At 38.7% G+C, this 27,886-nt stretch overlaps 1 protein-coding gene across 5 annotated transcripts in view; it reads left to right on the forward strand.

Moving 5' to 3' along the window:
• The first annotated feature begins 202 nt into the window (after positions 1 to 202).
• Positions 203 to 27,886, forward strand: part of TDRD7 (tudor domain containing 7) — a 73,944-nt gene continuing 46,260 nt past the window's right edge. For 2 of the 5 annotated variants that reach the window (XR_004626517.1, XM_002914935.4), the window contains exons 1-5: positions 203 to 356; positions 14,150 to 14,362; positions 16,621 to 16,762; positions 17,903 to 18,116; positions 25,779 to 25,852. Coding sequence is in view for 4 of the 5 variants with exons in the window: in XM_002914935.4 (XP_002914981.1) it covers positions 14,156 to 14,362; positions 16,621 to 16,762; positions 17,903 to 18,116; positions 25,779 to 25,852 (637 nt within the window). In the remaining variant the exon portion in view is untranslated. Of the gene's footprint in view, positions 357 to 14,148; positions 14,363 to 16,620; positions 16,763 to 17,902; positions 18,117 to 19,492; positions 20,180 to 25,778; positions 25,853 to 27,886 lie in introns of those variants that run through there. The other 3 variants (XM_019794885.2, XM_011219348.3, XM_034664158.1) reach the window with 3 other exon arrangements.

A 27,886-nucleotide genomic window follows, 5' to 3' on the forward strand; every position in this document is an offset into this window, starting at 1 on the left:
GCGCCTGAGTCCGCCCCGCAGTCGTCTTCCGCCGTCGGCCAGTGCGTGGGCACGCGCAGAAACCGCTAGGCGGCGTCGGTTTCCCTTCCCACGCGCGGACGCCGGCGTGGGTCGTCGCGGCCGGGGAGCCCGCGCGTGCGCAGAGCCGAGGCCGGGCTGCCCTAGGGGCGGGGCGGAGCGGGGCGGGGCGGAGTGGGGCGGGGCGGGGGCTTGAGGTGATTCCCGAGCCGCGGTGGCGGCTCCGGCCGTGCGGGGAAACCGAAAGTGGGCGGCGGCCGTGGTTGTGGCCCTGGCGGAGACGGCGGCGGGAGCTGGGCCCGGAGGCGTGGAGACGGGCCGTGGGCCCCCGGGACTAGGTGAGCGCAAGTCTTGCCGCTGCGGGCGCGACAGGTGCCGGGCGACGTCGGACGAGGCTTGGGGCTGGCGCGGCGCACCTGGGTCGCTAGCAGGACAGTGGCCCGGGCGGGACTCGAACGGGCCTGGGGCCTCTTCCCTGCAGCTGCAGGGGATGCCCCGGGGGGAGTTGGAATTCCAGAGCGTTGTGTTTTAAATCTCTGATGGGACCCCTCCCCCGGCCGCAGGGTGACAGGCTGGGCGTCCGCCCAGGAGCCTGACAGACCCTCCCGCCGCCGGGACACTCAGTGCAAGGGGGAAATGAAGCAGTGGGGGTGTGGACGAGGGGCGGGAGACGCTGACCAGGAAGTGGTTCCACAGCTGCCCGCCCGGAGCAGGGCATATCAGAGCCCCCGGCTGTCTGAGCTTGGTATTTTACACCGTGAGCTTTCAGTCCCTCAAACGCACTGGCCTCTCTGCGGACCAGCCCATGCAGGCCGCTCAGGTAATGCAGGACCCAAATACTATACATTGCTCTTGAACCGTGAGCCCCAGGCGGGTACCCAGCCAGGAGGGAAACATAATCCATGAATGAGTTGTTTCTTAACTTTGATCAAGATCCAACAGGGTCAGGTGCTCAGCCTCAAATTAATGGGAGGGGGCTTGGAGCCCGTACAACTTTCCTGCTCCGTTCCGCTTGCGGGGTATGATATATTCCCGGTTATAACCAGTCCCAAATAGTTTCAGAGAGCAAGAAGGGGAAATACCTGTATTAGAAAAAGTCCTGGCCTAAAAGGATTCTGATAACCGCCAACAAAACAAAACTACTGATCTGGGTCAACCGCCCCACCCCGCATCGTGCAGGTGGAAAACTTGCAGTAAAGTGTTCTGCCTAGTGATATGCAGCAACTTAATGACGGAAGTGAAACTTAGATCCAGATTTCTAACTCATCCTCGGCTGCCTTGATGTGTAGGTGTTGCATACTGCAAATAGTGGGGGCTTTGCAGACCTGGGTTGGAAATCTGGGCTTCTCCTCTTACTAATTGTGGATCGTGAATAAATTACTTTCTTTGAGCCTGCTTTTCTGTGTATCAAATGGAAATGTTTGACATAATTCCACACAGCTTTTGTGAGGTAACTACTGTAAATCCTTTGGCTTATAATAATGGTCAAGAAATGTTAACTCTTTTCCTTCTCCCAGACTTCCCATATTTTATATAACTGGATTTCAGTTTCATGGAGTTCTCTAATATGACATTAATTGGCACGTGGTGGGGCTTTTTCCATTTCCACTTAATTGACATTTCAGAGCATCAGTTCCATGCAAAGTACTGTGCTGGGTGCAGTATAATTGCTCCTGGGGCCAGCTGCATTAGAATCCACATCTCCTGTGCTGCAGCCCAGGGCCCTTTGGTGGCACACAGATTTCCTCTTTGCTAGTTAAACATGGTGAGACTGTGAGGCAGCAGTTGGCAGTGCCTTCAGATTTCAGTCTCTGTAGACTGGAGATGGAACATAATCCCTGCTAATGCCCTTTTAAGTGTATTGGTTGAACGTGGCTGAATGAACTACTGTTTTGTACCAAGAGATTTAAACTTCTTGAAGGACTTCTCTTTAAATTCTCTGTGCAATGTAATCTAGTTGGAGACTTAATATGAATTTACGGGAAAATACTTTATAATCCAACTCTAAGTGCCTATTCTGTGTTTAATCAAGTGCTGTTTTCAAGAACTGAGATTCGGCAGAGTGTTTTGCATTTGGGTGCTTTCAGGATCAGCAGATGAATACAGTAAGGACCCACGTTCCTTGGTAGTTGAGTGACATGTAATTCCATATTTATGTGAATTGTTTTTTTCTTTCTCTATGCAAACTTATTTTCTCTGCCCTCTACTCCCATCTTTGTGCCTTGGAAAGCTTCATTCTTTTTATTTCCCCAATGGGCCAAATGTATTTTTTTTAAATTTTGTCATTCAAATTATTTAAAAGTAATCGATTTTGTCATTTTTAGCTGTGATGTGTATATATGCCAATTAGAGCTGCTGCTCAGTGCAAGATACTTAGTGACTCCAAAGCAAACTCAGTATTGTAGCTGTGCAGCTTTGTCAGGAGGAAGCAAGCCTATGGTTTCCATTAGATCTGTGGATCCCACTTCAGAACTTGAAGGACTCCAAGGAAAGTTGAGAATCACAGATCTTGTCCATCTTCCTATCTTCCATATGAAAAAAAGAGACCTGAAGTGACTTGCTCAAAGGGTCACAGGTAATTAGTAGCAGAACTAGGATTAAGACCCCAAATCCTAACTAAGCCACTTTATTATCTCAAGAGTTTTTTTCTCTAATATGTAGCTTTATGGAAATCCCTTACTTATTATTCATAATATATAGTTAGTAATGCATGTACAGTTTAGAGCTTGAAATTACAATAATAGTAATAATAATAATAATAATAATAAATGCTCCCTAATGATACCCTAAGGAAATATATCATCACCTGAAGGCATTAATTACTATCTTTCCTTTTAAAAGGAGTTGGTAAAGGAGTAATTCAGGTGGTAACAAGTAGACTATATTCTAATTGGAAAGAAAAAAGAACATGTTAAACTGTTGCAAGATGAGAAATCATCCTGAAAGGGTCTCAGACCAAAACCTTCCCTCTCTTAGGCTCTCGTTTATTGATTTGTAAAATGGGGGCTTGGGGATAAACTAGGTATCTAAAATCTTTTTGGCACAGACATTCTGAACTTTGAGGGCCTGAGTTGTTGCTAAAATAGTGTCTTCAGGTAAAAGGGCAGCCAGTTACCATAAGTATTTTCCCTAAGGAGGTACTAAAAATTGCGTAGCTGACTAAAGAAGGTAAGAGAGATTACTCGGTGATTTCAACTTAGCCTAGTAATTCTTCAGATTTATTCTGGGGTTTAGTGCCACTCTTCAACTCAAATTTATGACACTGAAGAAGATGAGCCACACAGTACGGTTGGAAATAGGTGAGAAAAGAGAAACTTAGAGAAGAGAAAGCACAGGTGAGAGCTGGACCGGCTTGGCTAATGGATAGTGAGGAATCTCAGGCTCTGGGAAGCACATAGCATGTAAATGACTGAGTCAGGGAGGCTAGTGGTAAAGACTGTATCTAGAGGACACTGAAAGCACATTCTCCGAATAAGACTTTCTCAGGACAATTATCAGGTATATTAAGGAGAAAAGCTGTGAATTTCCAAAATACAGTTTTGAGTGTGAGAATTATTTTAGGCTATTTAAATCATTTAAATATTGCGTTCTTAAAGGTTACTTTCCCCTACTCCTTGCCTCACTTCTTGTACATTATTAGCACTTTGGAGTGTTCTGTGATTTGTGTAGTAAAAAGAAAAAGAACAGAGTGAAAGGATAAAAGGAAATTTCAATTGCTACCACTGAATATTTGCAACAGTTAGAGATTCTTTTGGATTTGGGTGCTGATCCCTGTTTCCTGCCACTTTAAGGGCCGATCACTAAGTCGGTGTTCCCTAAGTCCAAATTACTTGCAGAAGCCAATTCTAGACATTTGGAGCAGCTGTCTAAAAGGAAGCCCTAAGTTTGGGAACCAGAAGACCTGGGTTCTTGTTGTGGTTCTGGCCATAAAAATATGTGAGACCTGGAATAATTGCTCTGGGGCTCAGTTTCCTCATTATTAAACTGAAGGGCTTGGAGGAGATGGTCTGAAGGTGCTCACCAGTATTCCATGCTTCTCTCAACTCCCTACTCTGAGGTTGGGCCCACCATCCTATGCTGCTTTCTGAAGCTGGGCAGGGTATGGGAACATTGTGGGATTGTGGTCTAGCACAGAATCTCTGCTCCCTGAGCCTTTGCCAAAGCAGTAAGTGACTTTTTGTCTACTAATTGAGAAATCTTGGAGGAGATCCAGTGGCTTTCTTACCAAGCTTTCCAGTTCATAAGTATGTTAATGAGGCAAATAAGAAAATCTGGGAAAATTCTGATATTTCAAATTTAATGCTGCACTAAAAATTTCTCCAATATACCAATGCTTTTATCATTGTGCTCCTAGCCATTTAATGCATATATTCATAGGTAGTTTCCCATCCACATCACGCTTCCAGGAAATGCAAGTAACTACTGAATGCCAAATACCCTAGTAAGCTCATATAACTCTACTGTTGATGCTTGTCATTCAGAAGAGAAGCAAGGAAAGGAGGAGGAAAAAAAAGAACAAGACAAAGAAGTGAAAGTCAAGTGCAATTTGTTGTGACCTATTGTGGCCCTTTTCTTCCTCCCTGAGGTCTTTGCTAACTGACCTTGGTTAGTTTTTGAGGTCAAAAATACTTTGTTTAAGTAATTCCCCAGACCCACCTCCACTTTACTCTGCTGTTTAGGATTATTCAGCTCAAGCAGACCCTATATTGTCTAAGGAAACCCTTAAGAATTTTAACCTGAAAAGCTGTGGTCTAAAACAGAGATAACCAGCCTTATTTCTCTCAGCGTAGCCTAACTTATGGTCACCGGGACTTGCATAACATTCTCAAAATAAAAATAATTTAAGTTTTCTTAAACTCAGAATTAATATTTCTAACAACACTTTCAGAGAGTAGAAATAAGGGAAAAGAGTTAAGAGGTCAAAATGGCAACTTTAAAAATTTGGGGAGCCACTTCAGAGAAACTTCCAAACTTAATTTTTGGGGGGAAGGATACCTAAAGGTTTGCCATTGAGACACAGAGTTGAAATTCCCATAAACTTCCTCTTGTGCTTCTAATGGATGACATCCAAGATAATAAACTTAATTTATATAGTTAGAGGAAAGTGTTGTATGCTTTTTACAAAAGTTATTGAGTGTAATTGTCTTCAGAAAATTTAGAACATTTTAAAGCAATATAGATTGGAAAATAATGATTTTTTTAAAGCTTTAGTTGTAACTTTCTTTTTCATTGCCCAATGTAATAATGCTAATGTAGAAATCGCAAATGCACCTGGAAGAAATTGACGAGCATGAGAATACCACCTACATCTGAACAAGATGTATAGTCAGTCACATTTTCCCTCCCAGGCTTTACTGTGCTTCACTGCTTTTCAACAGCTTTGAGATCTTCAGTCTCATAGTCCAAGGGACCACCTTTCCCTCCAAAAAGTTATAGTTACTAAAAGCTGTTGTGAATTCAGTATCAATTTGTTTGTGAATCCCAACAGTATATGCACACTGTTTGAAAAACAGGAATACATGTAAGTGTGAGATACTTACTGAATTTAGGCAGTGCCTACGGCTCATTGGGATGGGTGAACTTACAGTAACACTGTGTCCCTGACCTGGACTTACTCATTGAGAGCACTGGCTCAGAGTGAAAGGCCTTGAAATAATCTACCTGATGTTTCTCAACCACAGCTTGGTGACATAATAGGCTGTCTCAGTTAATAACAATCATTAAAATCTGCAAGTCATTTTTTAATAAAGTAAATTAAAGATGATTAATAATTCACATGCATTATGCTATATTTTAGTAAGTAGAAAAGGAGTATTAGATAGATGGAGGATTTCTCACTCATTCATCTAATGTTAATTGAGCTCTTGTTGTGGGCTAGGCACTAAGGATTCAGTAGTGAACAAAACCTCACAAATTCCAGCTTTCGTGGAGCTTATAATCAAGTTGGGGAAACAGATGGTACAATTAAATAAGGAATACTGGGCAGTGATAAGTGCAAAAGAGTGAAATAAAGTAGGGAAGGGGTGTAGGGAATACTGGGCAGCCAGCATAACAGTTCTAATTTTGGATAAGGTGGCCGAGGAAGGCCTTGCTGAGAAGGTAACCTTTGAGCAAATACCTGAAGGAGCTGAGGCATCGAGCTGTGTGGCCCCCGTGCGGAGAAGAGATTCTAGGAGGTGAAGTGGAAGTTGAGAGCAGCTCAGAGGCAATTGCCCCAATCCAGGCGAGAGATGTCGTTGGCATGGACTAGAGCGACCACCACGGAGATAGTCAGGAGTGGGGAAACTGTGAATGTCTGTCTGTCAGCCTGTCTGTCTGCATGTATCACGTGATGATGGTGGTAAGGAGTTGAGAACCACTGATACTGAGTTGCTTCATTTTACATAGAAGGATATCAGAGCCCCAGGAGAAAGGATTTGTCCCAGGAAAGTAAGTGCTCTTTGCATAGTGATATTGAACTTGGAGACACCAGCAAGAAGAGGCATGGCCACAGCCTTCCGCAATCCTCCGTCTCTCCCCACAATCAAATCAAAATCAGTATGTCAGCTGCTAGTTAGCAGCACCCCCAAATTGTTAATGTTTGGGAGATCCTTGCTGGCAGTTCTTTCTGAGCAGAACTTAGGAAGGTAGAAGGGGCATTTCAAAGAAAGTGGTCTGAAGTGGTTCTCCCAAGGGTGGAAGTAGAAGGCTTTCATACAGGGCAGCCTATAGACCCAGTCTCTGATTAGCTTCTAAGGTGGGATTAGACTTGTCCTTTCAAGCCAGCATCGTAATGGAGTTCTATTATGTTTTAGCCATAGGATGTCCATTAGTGAGTAGAATGCATTTATGAGAATTTGTTCACCCCCACAAATTGGTGATTGCTGCCCACCCACTAATGTAGCTGGGGAGAAGACCACAGTGAGCAGGTAGTTCCACAGTGAGGAACAGATGCTCTTTCCAGAAAAAAGGGAAGGAGGAGGCAGTAGAAAGTCCTTCTCAAGGTGAAGGATAAGTCCTTCCTACTGAAACTCTCGGCAGGAATTTATAGTGTTTCTGACTGGGGAGGAGCCAGACGTACTAAATAGTCTGGTCTGAACAGATGCAGGTACACTGCTCACACCCAAGCGGGTGTGTTCCTACATGTGTGCTGACCACCTGGCATCATATCTACACATCATGTGTGCATGATTCATAGTCCAGGCCCATCTGCGGATACACAGAGATACAAAGTCCAGCTTTACTCGGAAGAGCTCTAGATGGACAGGTGGGAGGGACAGAGATTTGAGGGAAAGAAGGTGGGAAAGGTGGGGGTAAAAAAGTTGGGGAGGCTTGGCTCTGGGAGGTCAGTAGGTTATCCTTTAGTTTCTCCTCTTGCAAATTAGAACTTGGCCAGCCTCCATTATGATTTTTCCTACTTGAAGAAGTAACTGTGCAGTTAAGGTTCAGTGATCATTGACTGTTGAGTCAGGAACCATTACAAATCGAAGTCTGTCTCTTACATCGGGAGTTTACTAGTTAAGAGCCAGAATTTACACTTTAGATTTAACTTCTGGTAACCTTGAAATACAGGTCCCAAATCCATCCTCTCTGAGCTGCTCGCCAACATAGGCAAAGTGTGGTTGGACATCAGGGGAATGGAGGTTTTGAGACTCTGCAGCTGTCGTCTTTTGCTGCCATGAATTTTCTGTTTACTCTTTAGAATGCCTGTCTATCTCGCTGACTTGGAATCTATACCATCCCTGTGAGTGGCTTCCATACATCTTATCATGTCTTGGTTATTTAACTTCCCTGAGCTTTGGTTTTCTCATCTACAGAATGAGAATACTTTCCTCCCAGAATTATTATGTATATTCAATTTTTATAAAATCCAAATCTCAGAATTTAGATTCTCACAAGAGAAAAAAAGAACATATGCCTACCCAAAGATTTATACTATTCAAAGCAGTTTTATTTATAATAGCCCCCAAACTGGAAGCAATCCAAATGCCTATCAACATTCGGCTGGATAAATGAATTGTGGCATGTCTACACAGTGAAATACTACTTATCATATTTGAAGAAGTATTTGCTGGTAAATGGGGAAACATGGATGAAACTCAAGAACACCAGGCAAAAGTGATCTCTACTGACAGAAACCAGAAACCAGCTGCCAGGAGCCGGGACAGTGTGTATGAGAGGGGAAGAGTTGACCACAAAGTGGCACAACTTGAAAGAAGTTCTTTTTCTCAGACTTATTGATATATACTTTACATATAATAAAAGTCACCCTTTTTTGTTTGCAGTTTTATGAATTTTGACAAACTTACACAGTTTGCCAATCAAGATGTGGAATATTTCCATCACTCCCAAAATTGCCCTGTGCCTTGTTTGTAGTCCGTCCCCTCCCTATACTCCCATCCCTTGGCAACCGCTGTTCGAATTTCTATGTGGATAGTTTTGCCTTTTCCAGAATGTTACATAAATAGAATCCTACAGCATAGAGTCTTTTGTGTCTGGCTTTTTCCACTTAGCATAATGTGTGAATCATCCATACAGTTTTATGTATCAATAGTTCGTTCCTTTTAATTGCTGAGTAGTACTTCCCTGTGTGGATGTGCCACTTTTGTTGATTCATTCACCTGCTGATAGACATTTGGACTGTTTCTAACTTGGTGGTAATTATGAATAAAGCTACTATAAATATTTAAGTACAGGTTTTTATATGAACACATGTCATTCTTTCTCTTGGGTAATGACCTACATGTAAGTTTTTTGGATCGTATGATAAGTATATGCTTCTTACTTCATAAGAAACTGCCAGGCCGCTTTTTGTCAAAGTGCTGTTTTGCAAGCCCACCAGACATGTGCGAGAATTCCAGTTGCTCTGCATTCTTATCAGCACTTCATATTGTTGGTTATTTAAAAGTTTAAACTGTTCTAATAGATGGGTAGTGATGCCTCATTGCAGATTTAATTTTCATTTCTCTAATGAATAATGTGTTTTTGGCTATCTACGTCTCTACTTTAGTAAGCTTCAGTTGTGTGTTCAAATCTTTTGCACATTTTATTTATTTTTTTTTAAGATTTTTTTTTAATTTATTTATTTGACAGAGATAGAGACAGCCAGCGAGAGAGGGAACACAAGCAGGGGGAATGGGAGAGGAAGAAGCAGGCTCATAGTGGAGGAGCCTGACGTGGGGCTCGATCCCATAACGCCGGGATCATGCCCTGAGCCAAAGGCAGACGCTTAACCACTCTGCCACCCAGGCGCCCCATCTTTTGCACATTTTAAATTGGGCTCTTTGTTTTCTTACTGAGTTTTGAGTGTCGTTTGTATATACTGGTTACCAGTCCTTTACGAGGTATGTTATGAAAATATATTCTTTCAGTCTGTGGCTTGTCTTTTCATTTTCTCAACAGAAGTTTAAATTTAAAAGAGCAGAAATTTAAAATTTTGATGAGATCCAATTTGTCAATTTTTTCTTCTGTGTTCTAAAAAAAAATCTTTGCCAAACCCAAGATTGCAAAGATTTACTCCTTTGTTTTTTGTTTTTAGACGTTTTACAGTTTTAGCTTTTTCAAGTAGGACATAACTGGTCTGTTTGAGTTAATTTTTGAATATGGTATAAGGTTCATTTTTTGCATTTGGATGAATAGTGTTCCAGCACTCTTCATTGAACTTTTGTCCTTTGAATTTTTTTGGTAACTTTGTCGAAAATCAGTTGACTATATATGTGTTGGTCTTTTTCTGGATTATGTATTCTGTTCTGTTGATGTGACTGTCCTTTTGACAATACCTACGTTACTTTGATTAATATACTTTTATAGTAATTCTTGAAATCAGTCTTTTTGCACTGGCTAGGACCTTCAGTGTGATAATGAACAAGAATGAAGAGGGTGAACATTCTTCTTGTCCAGTTCCCAATCTTAGGGAGAAAGCATTCATTCTTTTCTTGTTACACATTATATTAGCTGTGGGTTTTTCACAGATATCCTTTATCAGATTGAGGAGGTCCCCTTCTACTCTTATTTTCTGAGAGTTTTTATCATAAATGATTTTGAACTTTGTCAAATGTCTTTTCTTCACCTATTGATATCATGTGGTTTTTCTCCTTTAGTCTGTTGGTACAGTCAGTTACATTGGCTGATTTATGAATGTTGAACCATTCTTGCATTTCTAGAGTAAACCGTAGTTGATCGTGATGTGTTATCCTTTTTACATACTATTGGATTTGATTTGTTAATATTTTTGTTAGGAGTTTTTACAATTATGTTAATGAGGGATGTTGGTTTGTGCTTTTCTTATAATGTCTTTTTCTGGTTTCTGTGTCAGCATAATGTTGGCCTTATAAAAGGAGTTTAGACGTAATTCCCTTCCCCTATGTTTTTTAAAAGAGTTTGTGTAGAAGTAGTATTATTTTTTCTTGAAGTTTTTGGTGGAATTGACAATAAAACCATCTGGATTTGAGTCTTCCTTGTGTGAAGGTTTGTAGCTACAAATTTAACTTCTCTAATAGATATATAGGGATATTAATGTTACCTATTTCTTCTTGAATAAGCTTTGGAATTTATGTCTTTCAGTGAATTTACTCCATTTCATCTAATTGACCAAATTTATTGGCATATGTTGTTCATCATATTTGCTTTTTAATGTCTATAGGACCTGTCTTGATGGCCTGTTCTTTAGTCCCACTAATAATAATTCATGTCCTCTTTTTTTCTTTATTAATATACCTGGAAGTTTACTAATTTTATTGATGTTTTTAAAAGACTAGTTTTGGTTTCATGATTTTTTTCTTCAGCTTTCTTTTCTATTTCATTACTGATATGTTTCATCATATCTTTTCTCATCATCTCTTTTCTCAAGGTAATAAGTAAATTAGATCACTGAATTGGGACCTTTCTTCTTTTCTACATAAGCATATAATGCTGCAAAATTCCCTTTAAATATTATTTAACCATCCAGCAAATTTTTGTACATTGTGTTTTCATTTATTTAAAAATACTTTCTGATATTTTTGTTTTGAAAGAGGCTTCCTTTCTGACCCTTGGTTTTTTAGAAGCATGTCATTAAATTTGCAAATGCATAGGGATTGTCCACATATCTTTCTGTTACTGATACCTAATTTAATTTTTTTTCTGGTCATGAGATACTCTTTGTATAACTTCAGTTATTCTAAGTTGGTCAAGGATTGTCTTAAGTCCCAGAATATATTCTATCTTGGTGAATGCCCCCACGTGCTCTTGAGAAGAATGTTATGTTCTGCTATTATTGGGATAGAGTCTTCTATAAATATCAATTAGGTCAGTTTGGTTGATGTTGTTAATCAGCTATTCTATATCCTTACTGATTTTTTGTTTACTGGTTCTACCAGTTACTGAGAAAGAAGTTTTGAATTTTCCAAATGATTGTAAAGCTATTTATTCTTTCAGCTCTGTTGGTTTCCACTTTGTGTGTTTTGAAGCACTGATATTTGGTACAGTCACATTTAGGTTTGTTATATCTTTCTGATGAATTAACTCCTTAATTATGTAATGTCCGTCCTTATCCCAGGTGATATTCCTTGTTCTCATATTAATAAATATGGTATATCTTTTTACTTTGAACTTATGTTGTATATGTATTTAAAATAGATTTCTCGTATATAGTGTATATAAGTCTTTTATATCCACTCCACCAATCCTAAATTTTTTTTGGATATTTTCAACATTTACATTTGATGTAATCATTGCTATGGCTGGCTTTGAATCTACCATTTTACCATATGTTTTCTATTTGTGCTGTCTGTTCTTTGTGGTGGTGTTGTTTCTGTCCACTGCCCCCATTTGCCTAATTTTTTTTTTTTTTTACTTCTAATAGCTTTTTCTTTTTAATTTCAGTGTAGTCAATATACGGTGTTATATAGTTTCAGGTGTACATCTAATTACTTTTTGATTGACTCTTTTCTGTTTTATCTTTACTACTGGCTTATTAATTATGCTTCTTTAAAAAAAATTTTAGTGGTTGCCCTAAGGTTTACAATATATGTCTTTATCACATTCCCCTTTCAAACGTATTATACTACACATTGTGTATATACACATAGTATGAATTAAATGTTGGTGCTGGTGGTGACAATTTGAACAGAGTTAATGTTTAGCAGAGGGAAGTATATAATGACTATTTAGGTTATTTGCTGTGTAAACCTCGTCATTTGAGTATCATATTTATAATTAAGAGCACTCACAAATAAGCCAATATCTTATCTCCTTTTCAAAATGGACAAATGAGGGAATTGCTAGCATTGTATGCTATTCCTCCTTTTTGTTTTGTAAACCAGAGAAAGAATAAGACTGTCTAGAATTCTGTACTGTCCAATATAGTATCCATTAGCCACTTTTAATTCCAATTAAATTAAAAATTCAATTCCTCAGTGGTGCTGGCCACATTTCAAGTGCTCAGTCACCACATGCATTGGACAGCACAGATATAAAACACTTCCATCAGTACAGAAAGTTCTGTTGGGTAGCACTGTTGAAGGAAGAATTTTTTTAACAAGTTGTCCATAGCTTGCCTTCCTAAGTCCACTTTTCCTGGCTTCTTGAATGTCGTTCTCTCATTGTGTCACCATTCCATTTACTATTAGTCCAAAGAGAATATGAGTGGTTAATCTTGAAAAATGCCAGTTACTGACGAATGAAAATCCTCAGCCAGGGTCCCCACAGATTTCTTTGGTACCAAAATTCATTTTTTTCTCTTGCTTGACCTGTCTGCTGTGTATGACACTTTTGAATATGCCATTCTTCTTGGTTTTTTCCTCTTTTGGTTTATATGACATGAGCTCTGCCTTTTCTACTTCTATCTCTCTGGTCACGTTTCCTCAGCCTTGTATAGGTTCTTATTTCTCTGCCCATGCTTTAATGACAGCCTTCCATAGAGGTCCACCCTTAAGCTTATTTTTGACTCCCTGGATACCAAATACCACATGTATGTTGAAGGCCAACAACTCTAAATCCACCTCAGATCTCTAACCTGAATGCCTAGTGACTATATTCGTGTGGCTGACCTACAAGCATTCCAGCCTCCATATGTCCCAGAGGAATTCATTCTCTTCTTCTCTTGCAAACCTGTTTTACCTCATCTCAGTGTGGGTCATTACTGCCTACCATGTTTCTAAGCTAGAAACTTGGGAACTTCCCTCATTATACAAACCAGGTAATCAATTTCTGTTGATTCTACGTCCTAATTACCTCTCAAATTGATTTTTTGTTTATTCCCAGGGCCCTGTGTCTTTACAACTCATTAGTTTTTTCCTTTGCATTTATCTTCCCCACTACTGAATAGTTATCTTCTCTAAAATGCAGAGCTGGGGCTCCTGGGTAGCGCAGTCGTTGAGTGTCTGCCTGCGGCTCAGGGCGTGATCCTGGCATTCCGGGATGGAGTCCCACATCGGGCTCCTCCGCTGGGAGCCTGCTTCTTCCTCTCCCACTCCCCTGCTGTGTTCCCTCTCTCGCTGGCTGTCACTCTGTCACATAAATAAATAAAATCTTTAAAAAAAAATGCAGAGCTAATCACTTTATTCCCCTATTTAAAATATCTCTAAGGCCCCACATTATGTTTGCCAAAACGCACATGTTAACATAATACAGGAGTCTTCTCTGAGTCTGCCTCTTTCCACCTCTCCTGCCCCCATCTTTCAGTCCTCACCTTATAATCTTAGTCTTTGTTCAATCATGTCCAGCCACTTAACCGCCTGGAATTCCTCAGAATCAACCCTGTACTTCTCTCTGACCTCTATGCCTTTTGAACTTCCTCTTCCCTTTACTTGAGGCTGATACCTCTCCCCATCCTTACCTCACATTCCTTTTCCTCCTTGCCTTTTCCTTTTCCTCCTTTCCTGGCTGATTCCTTCATGTCCTTCAGCATTCCATTCAGGCCTTCCCTTATCTGGGAAAAATTCCCTGATGTCTTCCCTCCCCAGACTAGTCTTTTGGCCCACCTGACTTCCCAGTCTTCTCATAGTGTTCTGTGATTTTCTCCACCATAGCAGTTATTGCTCTGTATTGTAATAGCACAGAAAGTATTCAGTAATAGTTGATGGGATAATCTAACACGTGTACACCTGAAAATCTATTTGAATCCATAGACTAATGAATCCTATTATAGTAACCTTCTATTGTGTTCTTATAGGTGAAGATGCTGGAAGCAGATCTGGTTTCAAAAATGCTACGAGCTGTCCTACAGTCTCATAAGAACGGAATAGCATTACCCCGGCTCCAAGGAGAGTACAGATCCTTGACTGGAGACTGGATCCCCTTTAAGCAGTTAGGTTACCCTACACTAGAAGCCTATCTGAGAAGTGTGCCAGCAGTTGTGAGGATAGAGACTAGTAGATCTGGAGAGGTAAGAAGGTAACTGTGCATGTCACAAGAGTCAAGCCAATTTTAATTGCCTACCTGGCACTTCTAATCTCCTAACTCGGATAGAAGTCAAAGTGAAAGATTGGTAGTGATAGAACAGCATCCAAAGCACAGCCTAGATTCTGATGTCTTTTACTTTATCCCTCAAATTCTTTTCATTGTAAAAGTAAGACTCTAATCACATTAAATAAAACATTTTAAAGTTAAAGTTTGCCCAGTCATTAGTGTTCAAGCAAAATAAGTGTACTGGAGACCTAATTGCCAGGTGTCACACCCCATGCATTATAAATCTGCTACAACTGTTTTTGCCCAGGTCATGATGACCTCCTGGTTACCAAAGCTAATAGATACTTTTAAATTCTCATTGTTTGACCTCATTCCTCTCTGTTCCTATTATCTGGACCCTAGTTCAATCCCTAATGGATCATTCAGCACTTTGATTATTACCGGGCTATCCCTACCATTCTCCTTGTCTTGAATCTCTTCTTTCTCTAGGCTGTTATGGCCTTCACACCAATACGATCATATTATTTAAATTTTTTACTTTCTCTGGAAGAATATGTTAAGTATTACATAGCAATTTGGTGTAGCAATGAAATGTTTTATTGCACATACCCTGTGACCCAGCAGTTTCACCTCTTGGCATCTGCCCCATGTACAGTGTGAAAGATCTAGACAAAACATCGTCCAAAAGACAAAAAGCACCCACTTCCCCAAACAGCACATTCTTCTGGGTACATTTCTTCATGTGTAGATAGACATAACAGGTCTGGGCTATTTCTCCCCAAAACTTGTAATAGTTTTTGGTCTGTTTGGTGGCATAGGGAAGGCGGTGGAGGAGGGAAAAGGGGACCAGGATTGGGAGAGTGATCAAAGGGAAGGCTCACTTGATCTGTAATAATTTTTAAGGAGCATGTATAAATTAATTAACTATTATATTAATAATAAAAATTGTTTCAACATCCCTGATTCTCCCAGACAGCTCTAACCACACCCTCTTCTGTCTACTTGGCACTTTGTAATACATCCAAGATAGCACTTGACACAGTGTTTTATATTTAGTCTCTTTGTGTCTTTTTCCTTTGTAAGTTTCTTGAGGATGAATGGTTGTTTTTTCACCCCTAATAGTTGGGGCTTAATAAATATGTGTTTGACTGTGTGAATGATCAAATGTGTTCATGAGTTAATAAATTAATAATGCCTCGTATGGCTACTCTGCTATAATTTACTCAACCCTGTTCTCCTATTATGAACATTTTTAATGTTTCCAAGTTTTGATTACTAAAATAACCCCCACTGCACATATTTGGGTATGTAAATTTTTCTTCTTTTCAATCGTATTCTTGTAATATATTTTCAGGAATAGAAATACTGGGCCAAAGAATAGGAGTATGCCCTGGCTTATGTAAAGCCTCATTGCTGATTTCAACTTAGACTTTTTAACACTAGGTGGGGCTTTAGAGACCTACATACTTGAAAAAAATCTCCTTTATATCACACCAGTTTTTTCAAAAGATAAGCTGAGCTGCCGTGTTTTAAGCAGATGCCACAGGGTCCAGGGCCTCTGCTTGCCCTGCCTTGCCCTCACCCCTCACCCCTATACCACCATGAGGCCTCAGAGCTGCCATTGAACAGTTTGAAAACCCCAGATCTAAGCCTATTCCCGCTTTACAGCTGAGAATGCTAAGATGTGGGAGGTAAACTGATTTGTCCCAAATCACCCAGTTAATCCACTTCAGTGACAAGATTAGGATTGGGTGGTCTTTGAGAGGTAATACAAACAGCAATTATGAGTACGTACTTTGGATTCAAAGAGGTAGCCTAGCTGTGTGACTTAGGAAGCTTGCTTAACTTTCCTGAGCCTCCATTACCCATGTATAAAACAGAAATAAAATATATCTCAAGGATTATATGTGATAATATGTGTGACACAGGTTTCTTCTGGTTCATTTGTTAATCCCATAGTTCCTAACACATTGTAGATGTTTAATGAATACCTATTTAAGGCATAAATACAATTTTCAATTTGAGGAAAGATTATTCAATGTTCTAGACTATTCTTGGTTTCTCTTACAGAATGTGTAATTTTGCTCTAACAGTATCAAGGAGAGAAACGTAAATATTTGCATATAGTTTGATTTGGGATGTGTAAACTCACTAAGATCCACTTTTAAAAATGAGCCTCTAGGCACCAGTGAATCTGAGAAATGTTTCTCCTCTCACCTTGCCTCTCATGAATAGATTACCTGCTATGCCATGGCCTGCACAGAAACTGCAAGAATTGCTCAGCTTGTGGCTCGTCAGAGGAGTTCTAAAAGGAAAACCGGGAGGCAAGTTAATTGTCAGATGAGAGTAAAGAAAACCATGCCATTTTTTCTAGAAGGTGAGTTCTTTTCATATGCTAAAATTTTAAGCCTGTCCGTGAATACATTATCATATGGAATTATGGAAGCATTACTTGTATTCATGATGAACACCTATGTTTGTTAACATTCACATGTCAAGGGGGGAACCTAAAGCTAGTATTTCCTTTTGAAATTGACTTCCATTACCAGATGATGAGCGTGACTTACTAAGTTATTATACAGCTTGAAATGATTCAGAATAGATTTTATTTTTTTTAATTTAATTTTATTATATTGTGTTAATCACCATACAGTACATCCCCAGATTCCGATGTAAAGTTTGATGCTTCATTAGTTGCGTATAACACCCAGTGCACCATGCAATACGTGCCCTCCCTACTACCCATCACCAGAATAGATTTTAATTAAGCTTATTGTGGCAAAACGTTGCTTTACTCTTTTAAGTTATTTGGGGGAAAGCCTAATCCAGAATGTTGGATGAACCAAGAACCTAGGATTTAATGCCTTATTTAGCAAATCGTATCTTTATACTAAAATCATGTGTTTATACTTTTATACTAAAATCCTCTATTTTCAGGGGAAAAACCATGAATTATATAATACACAAAGGTGTTGTAGGCAACTCAGCCAGTGTTTACTGAATACTTATCTCAAAGAGCTTATAATCATTCTAAAACTAAATTCTCAAGATGTAGTTCAATGATACTATAAAAGAGTAGATGCCTAAATGCCACAGTGAGCATTTTCAACAAGGGAGCAATTGTGGTGAGAATGGCAATGGAGGGCTTCATGGTGAAGGGGAACTTGACCCAGACCTGGATGATGGGAAGAATTCAAATTGATGGAGCAGAGATGGGAGGACTGAGTATGCTGCATTTGTAGCAGCATGAGGTGGCTTCCACTGAAGGGTTGATTGGTGAGTAGGAGGGGTAACCGGCAAGTTTAGCAGATGAAGACACATTTTAAAGAATCTCATCCGCTAAATACCAATCTATTCTTCCCCTACTGACAAGCCCTGTAGTGGCAACTTCCTCGTGTTCTTACAAACTGTTCTGAGAATAGAGACCCACAGAAAACATCTGGACAGGGGAGTGGCACAGTGAAAACTAGGCTTTTGGGAAGCTAATTGATTTTATTATGTATGCCTAACTTCATAGGGAAACCAAAAGCAACCCTCCGACAGCCAGGAATTTCTTCAGATTTTTCTATCAACAAAAAGCCTAATCCAACACTGTTAAGAGACAGAGGAAACTCTCTTGGAGTGAAGTCTGATGCTGAGATGCCGCCTTACACATTACACACAACTATCGGAAGCCAAGTATTCAAGGACGTTCCAGTGCAGAGGCATGTGACCATGTCTACCAACAACAGGTATTTGGGCTTTATCTGGCTAAAAGGAGAAGTTTGGTGAATGTAGGATAATAAATGTTAAAAATGTATATTCAGTATGAGAAGGAAATACTTTTTGTTTTATCTAATGTAAGTTCACATGTAGCAGGAAAATGCATCATTACCACAAGGCCACTTTTCCTGCTGCCTAAATGTCATTGTCTGAATATCTTCATTTTATATTTTCTCTGCATTTTTGGTAATCTCTCCTTATAAAATTGATATTGAAAGCTCTCACAGAAAAAAAAAAAAGCTCTCACAAGTTATTCTAATATGCTATTTCAGCATAACTTACAATTTTTTTCTGAAACCCTTCCTTATAATTACTTTTGTAAATTTTTGGTAAAATCTTATTGATTTGCACATTCCACTGTGCTCTAATAATCATGTCCATAATTATACAGTAGCATCATACGTCCATGCATCAGAATATTAGACAGAATAAGGACAAGCTTAAAGTCTTAGTTTGGGTGCTGCCATTTACTAGCCAGGGGAATAAGTGAGATTATTTCATCTTTTGGGCTGTGGTTTCCTCATTCATTTAATGAAAATGTTAAACTAGGTGATCTCAAAGTTCCTTTCTGGCTCTAAATCTTATGGTTTTATAAGGTAATTCATGTCAGCAAACTATGACCCATGTGCCAAACTTGGCCCATTGCCTGTTTTTTGGTAAATAAAGTTTTATAGAAACAAAGCCACATCCCTCTGTTCATATATTATCTATGGTTGCTTTTGCACAACCACAGAGTTGAGTAGCTGTGCAGAGATAGTATGGCCTGCAAAATCTAAAATGTGTACTAGTGGGCCCTTTACAGGAAAGTTTACCAACTCCTGATATAGATGAATCAGTATCACATTCTTTCATTCTTTTTGCACCTTTATAAAACAAATTTTCTTGTATCATATCTGTTCAAAAATCCCAGCACTGCCCCCCATACTAGAATATTTAGAAAGAATTAATTATTTTTAATAAGTTAGATAAAATTTTTCATAATGGTATATATTTAATGCTAGTTATGGCTAGTTATTATAATTTTGGTGAAGTCTAGGAAATACATAGTTAAAACTTGGATCTTCATCCAAAACACTGGTTGGGTCCAGTATGTGACTGAGGTACCATTATCACCTCTAATTGTGTGCCTAAATTTCAAGATCCATTTTGAATTGAATCTATAAAATGAGAGCAAGACTTAGACATTCTGAATTGTGGCCCCAGGGGGACATTCTCTATCCCATGGTCTGGTGTCTCCTACCTGTCTCTTAGTGGCAATGGGCAATGTAGGTAAGTGCCTTCCATTCCTCCAGGTTGCACCAGCAGTGACTGAGTGGAAGCTGTGCCAGCACCAAGCAGCCCAAAGAGCAGGCCCAAGATGGTGCTTTCCGACCGACAGCCTAGTGTGCTCTCACCCTTCTACCTAGCAGCATTAGGTTCAGGGAAGTGCATTCTACTCCTATCAGCAGCACCTGCAGAGTTAAAGAAGGAGCCCAACAGCAACAAATAAATGTACTAGACCAGAATAGCATCATGAGGGCACTGAAAAATGAGTTATCATTGGAACTGCAGTCTACGAAAGTGGGCCAGAAGCTATGTGCTAAACCTAAGCAGGGTAACTATCTGCTAAAATATGACTTTCAAATAGAATTCAGAGTCTCCTAACATGTCCAAATGTCCAGGATACAATAAAAAAATCATTTGTTATACTAAGAACCAGAATAATGACATCTTGAATGAGAAAAGACAATTGACAGATGCCAACACCAAGATGAATCAAATGTTGAAATTCTCTGACCAGAATTTTAAAGCAGCTCTCTTAAAAATGCTTCAATGAATAATTGCAAATAATTTGAAAAAAGTGGAAAAATAGAGAATTCACCGAAGAAGTAGAACATATAAAAAAGAACCAAATGAAACTACAGTACTAAAAAATGGAATACCAGACTACAGAATTCACTGGGTAAGCTCAACGACAGAATGAGTATAACAGAGGAGAGAATCCGTGAACTTGAAGCTAGAGCAATATAAATGACCCAATATGAACAACAGAGTAAGTAGACTTCCTTCAAATACAAAGTAAAACAAACAAATTAAAAAAACACTTAGCAGAGCCTGAGGGGCCTATGGAAACAAAACACCTAGAAGAGCCTTAGGGACCTGTGGGGAAAATAAGAAGAGGTCTAATGTTTGTATTATCAGAGTCTCAGGAGAGACTCAGGAGAAGAGAAGGAGTGGGGCTGAAAGAGTATTTGAAGGCACAGTGGCTGAAAACTTCTCGAATGTGGCTAAGGACATAAACCTACAGATTCAAGAGTTCAGAGAGTCCTAAATAGGTTAAATCCATAGAAACTCACATGAAGACACATCATAATTAAACTTCTAAAAACTAAAGACAAAGAAAAAATCATGAAAACAGCCAGAGAGAAATAACATATCATCTATAGGGGAATACTAGTTTTTTAAAAATTTTATTTATATATTTATTTGTTTGTTTTAGAGAGAGCGATTAAGTAGTAAAAACTATTATTAAAATTTGAGGGCTCACCAAATCTTTTGAGAAGCTGATAAAAGACATAAATGATCTTCCCAGAAAAATAAATGTCTACACATATACATACATCTTTGTATATTAATTCAGGAGATTCATGGGCCCCAGAAGCCCTTTCTCAAAACCTCTGGTTAAGAACTCATGCCTGCCAGTTAACAAACTGGAAGGTTCTAGAAAAATAACATGATGAATATTTTATGATATTGTAGGTATCAAGCTAAGTTTACCATGTGTCACCAGTAAAATAGAAAGAGGGGTCAGGAGTAAGGATATATGATTGATTTGTGATTTTTCTGGTTTATATGAGGGAAGGAAATATTTTTCTCTAAAATAATGTAATTCATGATTTTTATTAAGGTGATAAGATGACTAAATTAGGTATTTAATATATTTATCCATAAAACATAGATAAATACGGTGCTAAAGGTCAAGGTTCCCATTAGGCCCAGAAAGAGAAAAGAAATTGTTGTGTGTATATTATAATGAGTAAGATCATGGACTTTGGATAGCAATAAATGGCTGCCTGGCATTAGCCAACAGGCACCATGATCAGAAAGGCATCTTTCAAGTATTAAGCTAAATGAATATAAATTTAGTGTTGGTTTCCGAGTCTTTGTATGTTTAAAGCTATTTTATGTTTAGTACATCCTAAATATTTGTAGGAAGCATTTTCTAAAATACATTTATTGCTTTATTCTGATTGCAAAAGTATTATGTGTATGGTATAGAAAATTTGCAAAATATAAGGAAGTAAAAGGAATTTTAAAAATTGCCTCTAATCCAAAAATAAATGTAAACTTTTAAAGTATCTATCTTTTGGAGGCGCCTGGGTGACTCAGTTGATTAAGCATCTGACTCTTGATTTCAGCTCATGTCATGATCTCAGGGTCCTGGGATGGAGCCCCGCATGGGCCTCCGCACTCAGTGGGGAGTCTGCTTGAGGATTCTATCTTGCCCTTTCCTTCTGTCCCTCCCTCTGTGCTCTCTCTCAAATAAGTAAATCTTCTAAAAATATATCTATTTTAGGGGTGCCTGGGTGGTGCAGTTGGTTGAGCACCTGACTTGCTTTCAGCTTAGGTTGTGATCTTGTGGTCATGAGATCGGGCCCTGCATCAGGCTCTGTGCTCATTCGGAGTTGGCTTGAGATTCTCTCTCCCTCTCCCTCTGCTCCTCCCTCTGCTCTCTCTGTCTCTCTAAAATAGATAAATAAATATTTAAAAAAAAAATATATATATATATATTTTATTTACATGTATATAAATTTTTAAAAATACAAATGGGATCATGCTATGTATTACTGTTTTATAACTTCTTTTAAAGGTAATATATTGTTAACCCACAAGGTCAAGAATATTTCTACATTATCAGTTTTTTAAGTTTGTTTGTTTGTTTGCTTTAAGTAATCTCTCCACCCAGTGTGGGGCTCAAACTCATGACCCCAAGATCAAGAGTCACATACTCTTCTGACTGAACCAGCCAGGCACCCCGACATTATCATTTTTCATGTCATCAGGGAAGTCCATTGTCCAACCACCTATTGTTGAATATAAATTATTTCCATTATTGTAAGCAGTTCTACAGTGAACATATCTGTAGAATAGTCCTTGCATATATTCATAACTGGTTCCTTAGAATAAATTGGTAAAATTGGGTAAGAGGGTATACATACTAAGACTATTACTAATTTGTGGCCTACACAGTTTATACCAATTATATTCTAGAAGCATATGGATGTGATTGTTTCTTTGTACCCCTGCCAACACTAGGCATCAGTTTTTTAGTTGATACTCTAAAAGGTGAATAAATGTACCTGTGTTTTAATGTCTATTTCTTTGACTTTGATTCTTAAGGAGGTTATAATTTTGTCATATGTTTACTCAACCATTTGTAAATTTTTTATGAATTACATGCCTTTGCCCTTTGCATGACTCTTCTGGTTTTTTTTCTTTTCTCATTTGTAAAAATAATGTATAAATTAAGGATGTTAACCTTTTGTAGTATGTTGGCAACGTTTCTTCAGTTTACTTCATTTTGGTTGTTCATTATACAAAAACTTTAAAATTTTACATAGTTACAGCTACTAGTCTGTTCCCTGTGGCTGCTCCCTTTAGGTGTTATGCTTAGAAAAGCATTTCTACCCCAATATTATGTAATAGGTCTTTTGTTTTCTGTTAGAATGTTATGGTTTCATTAAGTCTTTAATCCAGAATTTATGTGGTTGTATAGCATGAGAGCTAGCAGTCTCATTAGCTAGATGTTCTAATACCAGTCATTACATAATCTTTTCTTTCCATGCTGGTTTCAAATGCTGTCTTAACTAATAATAAATTGTTATAAATATATGACTCAGCTTCTGAGCTTTCCATTCAGAATCACTAATTATCTGTCTATTCTTTTGCTGTGCCAAACCATTCAGATTACTATAACTATAATGTGTCAATAACATTTACTCTCTACTTCCTCCTTTCTCTACTGATTTGGTTTCTTCCTTCTATCATGTGCTTTCATTATACCTCTTGCCACTATCATAGCACTTAGTAGGTTTTGTTTTTATAAATTTTGTCAGTGCATTATTACATATTTTCATGTAAGAGATTATACAAATCTATCAGTTTATAATGCATATTTATTTTCTCCTGGTTTCTGTGGCTGATACTGCTTGGCTGGGGCCTCTGCTTCGGTCCCTTACGAGGCTGCAGGGAAGGTACTGGCCGTGGCTGGGGTGAACTGAGCAAGAATCTGCCTCTGGGCTGATGCACATGGTTGTTGGCATAATCATTTCCTTTCAGTTTTTTCTCAGTGCCCAAGTTCCTAGCTGTTGGCCAAAGACCACCTTTAATTTCTTTCCATATAGGCCTCCCCAATATGTCCATTTGCTTCATCAAAGCCAGCAAGGGAGAGATTATGCTGGCGGGGGGGAAATTAGAATCTTCTGTAACCTAATCATTTGTAATCCCTTTAGCCTTGAAATATTCTGTTGATTAGAAGCAAGTGACTCAAGGGGAGCAGATTACACAAGGCTGTGGATACCAAGAGGCAAGAATCACTGGGGGCCATGTCCTAGCTGCTTCCCACAGTCTGTTTTCTCAACTATATGTATAGTCCATGATACAGGGGTGTGTTTCTCTTGCGTAATCATAGATCATTACTGTCTCCCCATGCCCGCACCTAGTATGTCCTTAGATAACTGTTTTTGGGGTAAGAATGTATCTCTAATACATAGCATATGCTTAGATTTGATAGGGTTTTTTTTTTTTTTTTTTTNAGTATTTTTTTTTTTTTTTTTTTTTTTTGAAAGACAGAGTGTGAGCAGAGTCGGGGGTGGGAGGGAGAGAGAGAGTCCCAATCAGGCTCCATGACCAGTGTGGAGCCAACCTCGGGGCTCAGTCTCATGACCCTGAGATCATGACCTGAACCAAAGTCAAGAGTCGGACGCCCACCCGACTGAGCCACCCAGGCGCCCCACTGTTTGTCTTTTAAGAAACAAAATAATAAATGTTTTATACTTACTGTTGTAAAATTGATTGGACCTCTTTCGTCTTATTATGTTTGTTTTTCACGTGTCCCTGCAATTTCCCTTGAAACCTTTCTTTTGCTATGTCAACGGTTTTCTTTCCTGCCCGTCAGACCTACCCATGCTTGAACCTTAGCTGTCCTTGCCATAATCTCTCTGTGCTCTCTGTGCTTATAACCCTCTGCCTGATAGTAAAGCCCTCAAAGCAGACTCAGAGCAGGGAAGCGTTCCAGTTTACATTTTTACGGCTCTGGTGTACGGGAAAAAAAGTGCTGTCTCCCTACCAGTTTTGCATAAGTAGGAGCCGGATATGTTTTGGCATCTTCCGTTATTCCCCAGATGCATTAATACATAAATATGACGCTCTTATAGTTGCATAGCGTTGTAGATTAAATAAGTTGTGTTGGCAGTCTACCATTTAATAATTTATTATAGAATTAAAATATTATGAGACATGCTTCATTCCAAAGAATTGATCTAATTTTTAGAGTGTCTTCCATACCATCCAAAAACTGGAAAATATGTCTACTGTGTCACTGTCATCCACTCTAGTCCCATACCCACTACTGGGCAAGATGAAGTCATCGATTCATTCAGTCATCTTATTCACTCCTAAAACATTCCCTGTCCCTTACCTATACCAAGCACTGCCCTAGGCATGGGAAACAGGTCATTAAGACACTTGTAGTCTAGTGAGGGAGACCGACATGAAAACGTGTGTGTGTGTGGTTTCTTTGTCCTCCTATTTGGAAAAATCTTCCTACATATATCCAATATAACTTATATAAAAATTATTTGGGTGAAGGTATGAGATGTGAAGAATCTATGTTTCTTCTTTTCTAACTTATTTAAGCAATCCCCTCTGTGCTTTGGAATGCCACTTTTTTCATATGCTCAGATACAATGTATATTGAGTATTTCAAAGCTCTGTATCATTTTACTTATCTGTTCAAAGATTATAAATATTGTAACTTTATAACTCATTTCAATATCTGGTGATGGAAGTCCTTCATTTTTTAGTTATATTCCAAAATATTCTTTATGTTCAACTGCTTATTTCTTTGCATGATTTTTTTTTTTTTACTTTGTATGGCTAGTCCCTTAAAGTGATTAATTGGAAATCTAACTTCCAAGTTCTTTTAAAGTTCTAGTTTAAATTTAGCTTTTAATACTCATCAACTGGCATTAAGGGGGGCACATGTGGTGATGAGCACTGGCTGTTATCCTCAACTAATGAATCGTTGAACGCTGCATCAAAAGCTAATGATGTATTATATGTTGGCTAATTGAACATAATAAAAAAAAAGAAAAATTCTAAAAGTGAAAACCATAATAAAAAGACTAATAAACATAACTACATTAAAATTAAAAAAAATTAATTTATCTTTTAACACATTTTTCTCTGGGTGAATATGAAACATGAAAGCTAATACCAGGTATCATTTTCATTTTTGCTCATTTTGAAGTATTCTGACTTGTTTTGCTGTTCAGTGCTGCAGAGACTTTAAATGAAAAGTGATATTTAAAACTTGGCATAGACTGTGCTATTAGAATTTTAACTTACTTTTTTTTTTTTTAACACCTTAGGTTCAGCCCAAAGGCCTCCCTTCCGCCACCTTTTCAGATGCATCTCTCAAGAACCTGTGCTAAGGAAATGAGTGGTATGTTTTCTTTTTCTTTCTTTTTTTTTTTTTTTTTAAAGAATTTATTTATTTGACAGAGATAGAGACAGCCAGCGAGAGAGGGAACACAAGCAGGGGGAGTGGGAGAGGAAGAAGCAGGCTCATAGCGGAGGAGCCTGATGTGGGGCTCGATCCCAGAACGCCAGGATCACGCCCTGAGCCGAAGGCAGACGCTTAACCGCTGTGCCACCCAGGCGCCCCGAGTGGTATGTTTTCTAAACATTATCTTCATGATACCTTTTGGCTTCTGAAGCCGCAGAGCCCCAAGAAAACTATCTGGTGGTGGTTTTTCGCATTTGCTCCCACCTTTCCCTACTTGGAATATATCTCTTTTCCCCTCTTTCCTCATTTCTTTACATTATGACATGAAGTGATCTAAAGAGAAAATAATACCTCCAGGGATATCCTTATTCTTACCTAAGGCCTTCCTCACATCAGACCAATTCTGTTTCACTTCCATGTGTCACCTGCAGATATACTTGTGTCCCTTGTCACCTTCTCACTCATTAGAGGGTGAGATTTAAAGTACATAAATATGAGACTTGAACTCATAAAATGGTTCCAAATACTGCACCATTTAAAAGCCTGGGACCCTAAACTGTGTGCAATGACCACTAAGCATCTGAGTATGAATATAAATGATTCCTTGGGTTATGAAATCCAAAAGGGCTGTTAAGAAAACAGTAAGAAATATAATAAAGTCAAAGAATCTGAAGATTAAAAATGCACACACTCGCTATCTTGTCTTCTCCAACCGAAGTGTAATTCCCTGCTCATAGACCCACCTGGGGGACACAGTGTTTTGTAATCAGTACTTACGTTGCATGACATTTAAGTGTGATTTTAAATGATTTGCTGCTTTAAGTGTGATTCTTAATGAGTCAAGATAATTTTTTCTATAAGAATACATCTCCAGTATTTCTTATGGAAATTAATTGAATAATATGATTTCTGTTTATATCAATTACTGTTACACATGCATTTTCTAAAACATAGCTGTTCAGCAAAGTTGTATACCCTTTAGAGATTGGAAACCTTTTCAATTAGAATAAGCTTTTTTTTACAGAACCATGAGGACTTGTTTCAGGAGGATTGCAGTTCACCTGGCAGCTAATATGTACACACTTACACGCAACCTCCCCTACCTGTTATGAAACAGAGTACTTCCTTGATTTGTTTACCAAAAGGCGCACAAGCTTAGGGGACTCCCAGTGGCCCCTTGGAACAGGTGCATTCACAGAGACTCCAACTGTGCGTCAGGTCTGACTCTCTCTTTAAGGGAGGTCTGGCCAGCTCTGCGAAGCTCATCTTTTCCTTATTCCTGGTCGTTTTGTATCATTATCTAGGAAGAACCTAAATAAATTAGTAATACCTTTACGTGGACGTTGTGGACTCATTTGTTTGCTGAGCCACACTAAGTCTCACGGCCTGTGGTGATAAAGCAAAGTCAGCATCTAGCCGTCCTCAACGAACAGCTCACCCTTTGGCTTCCTGGCATCCTCAGAGGCCAGTGTTCCCAAGCTACTCTGTGTATCTCTCCACCGGCCAGTTTAAAATAGAATAAAATTTGCTGAATCCCGGTAGAAATACTGTCTGATTAAAATATGAACATATTTTGCTTGTAGATGGTAATCTTTAATACACTCTAATCTGTGTCCCAGTGAAATTTAGGAGACGTTTGGAATGAATTTCATTGTTCTTAAAATACCAGAACCGTCAGCTATAGTAGACACTCAAATTTCTTTATTGTCTTAGTATGTTAGTTCAGGTATTCTAAGTTTTAAATAAAAAATAAGCGTGAGTAAAAAGAGCTAACCAAAACTTTATGAAAATTCACTTATGAAAGATAAATGATTTAAATTGAGGAAATAAAAACAGATTATTAATAGTTATCTGTGGGCACCAGAGCTTTTATTTAGTTTATAAACTGAGACTAGGATGATTATTGTAGGTGGATAAATTTTTGAACTTCTGTATATTGCTAAATTATTTTTCTCATTAATAAAGCAGAAA

The sequence above is a fragment of the Ailuropoda melanoleuca genome, chromosome 7 (genome assembly GCF_002007445.2).
Source record: "Ailuropoda melanoleuca isolate Jingjing chromosome 7, ASM200744v2, whole genome shotgun sequence".
Lineage (NCBI taxonomy): Eukaryota > Metazoa > Chordata > Mammalia > Carnivora > Ursidae > Ailuropoda > Ailuropoda melanoleuca.